General features: G+C 37.0%; 1 protein-coding gene across 1 annotated transcript; it reads left to right on the top strand.

Moving 5' to 3' along the window:
- Positions 1-2,471: 2,471 nt before the first annotated feature.
- On the top strand, positions 2,472-6,725 carry LOC143636312 (calcium-transporting ATPase 2, plasma membrane-type-like). The gene is made up of 6 exons (XM_077103944.1): positions 2,472-2,676; positions 3,212-3,263; positions 3,355-5,273; positions 5,355-5,685; positions 5,788-6,086; positions 6,169-6,725. The coding sequence occupies exons 1-6, from the start codon at positions 2,500-2,502 to the stop codon at positions 6,406-6,408; spliced, it is 3,018 nt and encodes a 1,005-aa protein (XP_076960059.1). The 5' UTR covers positions 2,472-2,499; the 3' UTR covers positions 6,409-6,725.
- The last annotated feature ends 257 nt before the right edge of the window (positions 6,726-6,982 follow it).

The following is a 6,982-nucleotide window of genomic DNA, read 5'->3' on the forward strand; positions in this document are numbered from 1 at the left end:
ACTCATTTCATTTTATCGCTCATTTCATTACCCCATATATCAAATAGACCCTAAATGTGAGATTATTTTGATCCAATTTGCCTTATTAAAAACATTCAACACCAATATTAACAATGTTTCTCGGTTGAATTATTTCATTGTACCAGAGCATCTATTGTCCCGACGACCAAATCTTTTTCTTTATTGACTATTCACTTTTTTTTCCTTAAAAATTAGAGGCCTGTCTTGAACTTTAAACCCAGAGAAATTCAAATCAAGCACTTCATCTGAATGTTAACATCTGCATGATTTGAAAGCTTAAGAGCCAAAGTACAAACTACAACAAAGACGAAGGGTGACGATGAAGAATCATAACTACAACAAAATCATTGTCAACGTTGTAAATTTATAGTTCTATCTTTCGTTTCCATTTTTAGTTTCAAGCTACATATCGAATTAAAACCTGCATTTATCTTGTAATTTTGTTATCTCTGTATAAAAAACATTCAAGACCATATTGTATGTGTTTTTTTTCTTTGAATTCATTCATGATCAAATTCTTATTTCTACGAAACGAAATACGTCTAAAAAACAATCATTTCATATCTAAAAAGTAGCATATATGACGGGACAAAAAATTTAATAACTAAGACTTTGCTAATAGGATAATATAATTAACCATCTCAATATTATTATCTATTCAAAACATGTCTAATTTTATAGAAGAGCTTGAATATAATAATAATCATGTAAATGATACGAAAGTAACACGGTAGTGAAAGCTTAGTTACTCTACTGAAACCCACTTGCGCCTAGCTATATTGATGGAAAGCTACTTTGATATATATATTAATTTTTCTCTTGTATTGCCAAAGTTTAGGTGAAAGATGAAAGGGATGGCGATGGCTAGTTTATATTTTATATAGCTCCAATCCTTGATTTCGTATCCATCAAGTACTAAGCTTAACGGTTAAGATCTAACGCCACATTAAACATAAGAAACTTCAGAGTAAAGTCAACAAAACATTTGATATACTCAATATTGCATACACATATGTTTATTAATACATACGCTATAGTTCAGGACTTACGTGGGTATTTAATGATTGTATGAAGTGTTCTCCGTTCAAAGCATCGTCACACATCGTCCAATGATGCTATTCTAGCTTTCCTATAGCCCCTATAAATAATAGTATCATGTTATCTTACAACTCCGTAACCCCAGGCTCTCTCCAAATCAAATGAGGAAAATGGACCGAATCAAGTTGAGTTAGCTCAATACGTAAACAAGCCAAGTGTAAGCTTACATTTTGAGCTTGGCATAGTAATATTTGTACCGCTCTTCCTATAATTTATAATAATTTGATATATAAAATAACAAATTAGGTGTACATGTGTATTTTTAATAACAAGTTGGGTAATGCCTTAGTGGTACGAGACTATCTTGAGATTGTCCACTTGTCCTTTGTAATGTAATTTCGTTTACCCACATTATTATACATATATTAAAGGTTCGATTAATAAGAAGACGACAACTAGATAAAAACCAATAATTTGTGTTCGTCGATCATCATCATATAAGTTAATTAAACATTATCATTTTATTAATAATAACGTAAAATAATTGAAATCAAATAATTTAGTTATAAAAATGACACATCTTATTGTAATTCAATAATATTCTAATCAATGTTTCAAATACCAATACGTACCGCACAGTTGAACCAGTTATACCAGATTTTGGTAAGGCAACCGATATTTAGAGCCTCGTATGTTTGGACGATTTGATAAAACATGCACCACCGGTTTTTTTAATACATGTTTAAACCGGTTTTAAACCCAAGACTTTGATAACTTTTTCCGGTCCACATATTTTACAAATGACTTTTAACCTAACGAATAAAATTTAAAACGAGTAAACACAGTAAATGATGATTTGCTAATCAACTATCACCCAGATACAAGGCTGGTTGTTTACATTTTTTGCAATTGATTAGGTTCGTATACAAAGTATAAACTTCCTATTTGACTCCATCTTTGTTCATGTGTGAGATGTATGACGTTTATTATTAATGTAATTTTTGGCTTTTAAATAAGTTGCAAGTGTATTTCTGTTGAATTACTTGATAAATTATTCATTCCGGTTTAAAAGATTGATTCTAGTTCAACAAAGTAGTAGTATCCGTTACTTAAATAGGAAGTCATATTAAAAAGAAAACTAGTTCATGATTCCCACTCGGTGTTTTACGCGTTTACACGCCGCGAACGACCAATGACTTTTCAGCAATTAAAAGGAAGCTTCCTACCAGTTTTCTCCCAATTCTTTATTTTATATATACTTTCAAAACGTATTACATTAAATTTCCGAGTCTTGGTCACTTAATATTCCCTGTGATTTCGTGGTGGTGTATATATATATATATATATATACATCCTAGTTGTTCTGTTTGAGGAAGAAGCAATTTACAAAAAATAAGAAGAAGAAGAAAGAATATACTTTGGTTGATCGAAGTGGATAGGATGGAGAATTTTTTGAATGAAGGTTTTGGGGAAGTGAAACCGAAGCATACGCCCGATGAAGCCTTACAGAAATGGAGAAAGCTGTGTGGTCTTGTCAAAAACCCCAAGAGACGCTTTCGTTTCACCGCTAATCTTGAGAAGCGGAATGAGGCTGCTGCTATGCGCCGTACAAATCAGGTTCATTCATATACTTGCTTTCTAAAGTTTTAAGCATTTTCAATAACACTTGGTGTGCCTTGTCTATTTTACCCCCAATTTTTGCAAATAGTGTATATATTATAATCCATACAAACTGCTCTAAGTAATATTATTTTGATAGTTACAAGTTAAACTTAGTGAATTCAGCCATTAATCATGCAGCTTGACTGTAAATAAAATAAAATAAAGAGAACTTATATTGGGCCCCCACTTTCTGTTGGAATGTGATACTGTGACACTTAGAAATCGAATACAAAAAATGTATGTAATCATATTCTCACGTATTAGGATCTTGAAATAAGTGGCTCAATTTAGAAAACGCTTTAGGTCCCAAAACACGTTGAGCCGGCACTGGTGAAATTATTTGCTTTTAGAATAGTTAACTCACACTTCTGTCTACCATGGGACTATAACCCTCAACTATGAGACATTTACTATGCACGTTGATACCGCTATGTTAAAAGCTCTTTAATCATTGGTGACATTATTAATTGTACCATTTTTATGAATGCAGAAATTAAGGGTTGCTGTATTGGTGTCAAAGGCTGCATTTCATCTTCTCAATGGTAAGTTATCAATATATACATTAGTTCAACACTTGTTCATTATGTAATGAGTAATGTCATTCTTATGAACATTATTGTATTATACATGCAGGCGCAGAAGTCAGCGGCAGCCATACCTTACCTGAGGAATACAAGGCAGCTGGCTTTGGCATCAGTGCTGATGACGCCAGCATTATTGTTGAAAACCACAACCATGAAAAGCTAAAAGGCCATGGTGGGGTAGACGGTGTCGCAGAAAAGCTTAAAACATGTACTACCAATGGGCTTGCTATGGATGACAAAGAGTTGACTTCCAGACAACAACTGTTTGGAACCAACGAGTTCACTGAACGCGAACAACGAAGCTTTTGGGTGTTTGTATTTGAAGCCCTTCAAGATATGACACTTATGGTCCTTGCAGTATGCGCGTTTGTGTCTCTAATCGTTGGCATTGCAACCGAAGGATGGCCCACGGGAGCTCATGACGGGCTTGGAATCGTGGCTAGTATTCTGTTAGTGGTGTTTGTAACCGCAACAAGTGATTATCGCCAATCACTACAGTTTAGGGATTTAGACAAAGAGAAAAAGAAAATATCAATTCAAGTTACTAGGAACGGATACAGACAGAAGCTATCAATATACGAGCTGCTTCCGGGTGATATTGTTCATCTCGGTATTGGAGACCAAGTCCCTGCAGACGGGCTTTTCCTCTCCGGGTTTGCAGTCTCAATTGATGAATCAAGTTTGACTGGTGAAAGTGAGCCTGTCAAAGTCAACACCGAGAATCCCTACTTGTTGTCAGGAACTAAAGTTCAAGACGGGTCGTGTAAGATGTTAGTTGTGACGGTTGGAATGAGAACCCAATGGGGAAAACTTATGGCGACTCTAACCGAAGGCGGAAATGATGAAACCCCGTTACAGGTTAAGTTAAATGGCGTGGCGACTATTATTGGAAAGATAGGGCTTGTGTTTGCTATAGTGACTTTTGCGGTTTTGGTTCAAAAGTTATTTGCTAGTAAGATTGGTGAAGGGAGTCAATGGATTTGGTCCGGTGATGATGCCTTGATGCTGTTGGAGTATTTTGCTATTGCTGTCACCATTGTTGTGGTTGCGGTTCCTGAAGGGTTGCCGTTGGCTGTAACATTGAGCCTTGCATTTGCCATGAAGAAGATGATGAATGACAAAGCACTTGTTAGAAACCTAGCTGCGTGTGAGACCATGGGGTCTGCCACGACTATATGCAGTGATAAAACCGGGACACTAACCACCAACCACATGACGGTTGTCAAATCCTGCATTTGTATGAATGTTAGCGACCAAGAAATCCCCGAAAGTGTTAAAAAGATTCTTGTGCAGTCGATATTCACTAACACTGGCGGTGAAGTTGTGGTTAATAAAGAAGGAAAGCGTGTGATTCTCGGGTCACCAACTGACACTGCCATATTGGAGTTCGGGTTGTCACTTGGTGGTGATTTCCAAGTCGAACGTGAGTCAACGAAAGTCATCCGAGTCGAGCCGTTTAACTCGACAAAGAAGCAGATGGGGGTGGTGTTGGAGCTTCCGGAAGGTGGTGTACGCGCCCATTGTAAAGGTGCTTCAGAAATAGTTTTGGCTGCTTGTGACAAAGTGATTAATGAAAATGGTGAAGTTGTCGCTCTCGATGAAGAGTCTCTTAATCGTTTAACGAGTACAATTGAGTCGTTTGCGGGTGAAGCTCTTAGGACTCTATGTCTTGCCTATATAGACCTGGAAAGCGGGTTCTCCCCCGAAACTCCAATTCCATCGAGCGGGTATACTTGTATAGGAATTGTGGGTATTAAAGATCCGGTCCGTCCAGGTGTCAAGGAGTCGGTGGCTCTTTGTAGATCAGCCGGTATAACCGTCCGCATGGTTACAGGAGACAACATAAACACTGCAAAGGCTATAGCTAGAGAATGTGGTATACTTACAGATGACGGGATTGCTATCGAGGGTCCCGATTTTCGTGAAAAAAGTCTTGAAGAATTAATGGAGATAATCCCCAAGATTCAGGTTTGTTTAAATCCCATTTCACAAATAGACTAATCAATATTCGGGTCAACAAAAAGTCAACTTTTGGTCAATTTTATACAGGTTATGGCACGGTCTTCGCCTCTAGATAAGCATACACTTGTGAAACACTTGAGAACAACATTTGGTGAGGTTGTGGCGGTTACTGGAGACGGAACTAACGATGCCCCGGCTCTTCATGAAGCCGACATTGGCCTTGCAATGGGCATTGCAGGAACCGAGGTGGCGAAAGAGAGTGCTGATGTCATTATTCTAGATGACAATTTCTCCACTATAGTCACGGTGGCCAAATGGGGACGATCAGTTTATGTCAATATTCAAAAATTCGTACAGTTTCAGCTCACGGTTAACATTGTTGCTTTGATAGTCAACTTCACTTCAGCTTGTTTAACAGGTATATTGGTTCAAAGCTTATACTTAGCTAGGAACAAACATATGTTAGAAACAAATTAGCAAACATGTCCTGTTTTTTAATGTGTTTTTTTTGGTTATTTAGGGAGTGCTCCGCTCACGGCGGTTCAACTATTGTGGGTGAATATGATCATGGATACATTGGGAGCGTTGGCACTGGCAACCGAGCCACCGAATGATGAGTTGATGAAGCGGGCCCCTGTTGGAAGGAAGGGGAATTTTATTAGCAATGTCATGTGGAGGAACATATTCGGGCAGGCAGTTTACCAGTTTGCAGTTATATGGTTGCTTCAATCAAAAGGGAAGTCGTTTTTCGGGCTTGATGGAGATGATTCTGAAATTATCCTAAACACACTCATTTTCAACTGCTTTGTGTTCTGTCAGGTAACTTAACTTCTTATAAAATTTTTCACTGAGTTGAAGTTTTCAATATCATGAGCTTATATTTGGCTGATGAATTATGCAGCTATTCAACGAGGTGAACTCTCGGGAAATGGAGAAGGTGGACGTGTTAGATGGGATACTGAAGAATAAGGTTTTTGTAAGCGTTATTGCCGCGACTGTTATTTTCCAGATAATAATAGTCGAGTACTTAGGTACCTTTGCGAACACGTCACCTCTTACGGCCACGCAATGGTTGTTTAGTGTTTTGACTGGATTTTTAAGCATGCCGATTGCGGTCTTGTTGAAGAGAATTCCTGTATGAGGTAAAGTCCTACTTAGAAAGCCATTGGATTTTAACGGCTTTCTAAGTAGGACTTTGCCTCAAACAGAGGTTCTCTTCAAGAGCATGACAATTGGAATGTTTTATAAGAAAGTGTGTTAATTGCTGTGCTTGTGAAGAGAATCTCTGTTTGAGGTAACATGCTGCTTAGAAAGGCGTTAGATCTCGAAGGAAATCTGTTTGTTCCTCACTTTGGCGTTCGATTAACTTGGCTAGTATGCATATGTGCAGCATGTCTTGATTTGTTATTTGTGTAAAGCATATGCCAGGACAGTTATGTACTTATTTTCTATTTTATGTTCAATGCTTTGTTTTGTTTTGTAAAGACTATCTTGAATTCCAAATATAATGTACATTACTTGCATTTATTTTGTTAATCATATTGAAAGATGAAGTAGTTTCAGTTTTTTGTAACTATTCTAGCTCCCTAAAGATCATAGCTTCCAAATTGTATGGAATAAAGCAAATTCTTAAATTCAAAATAATTCTTGCTTTGTCTGCCATTTTTTTTACGTTGTACAATGTTTCATCATTTATAAGACATTATTAAACAACT

This window comes from Bidens hawaiensis, unplaced genomic scaffold (genome assembly GCF_021521415.1).
Source record: "Bidens hawaiensis isolate Kalapana, Puna unplaced genomic scaffold, B.hawaiensis_p1.1 tig00007858_1, whole genome shotgun sequence".
Taxonomy (NCBI): Eukaryota; Viridiplantae; Streptophyta; class Magnoliopsida; order Asterales; family Asteraceae; genus Bidens; species Bidens hawaiensis.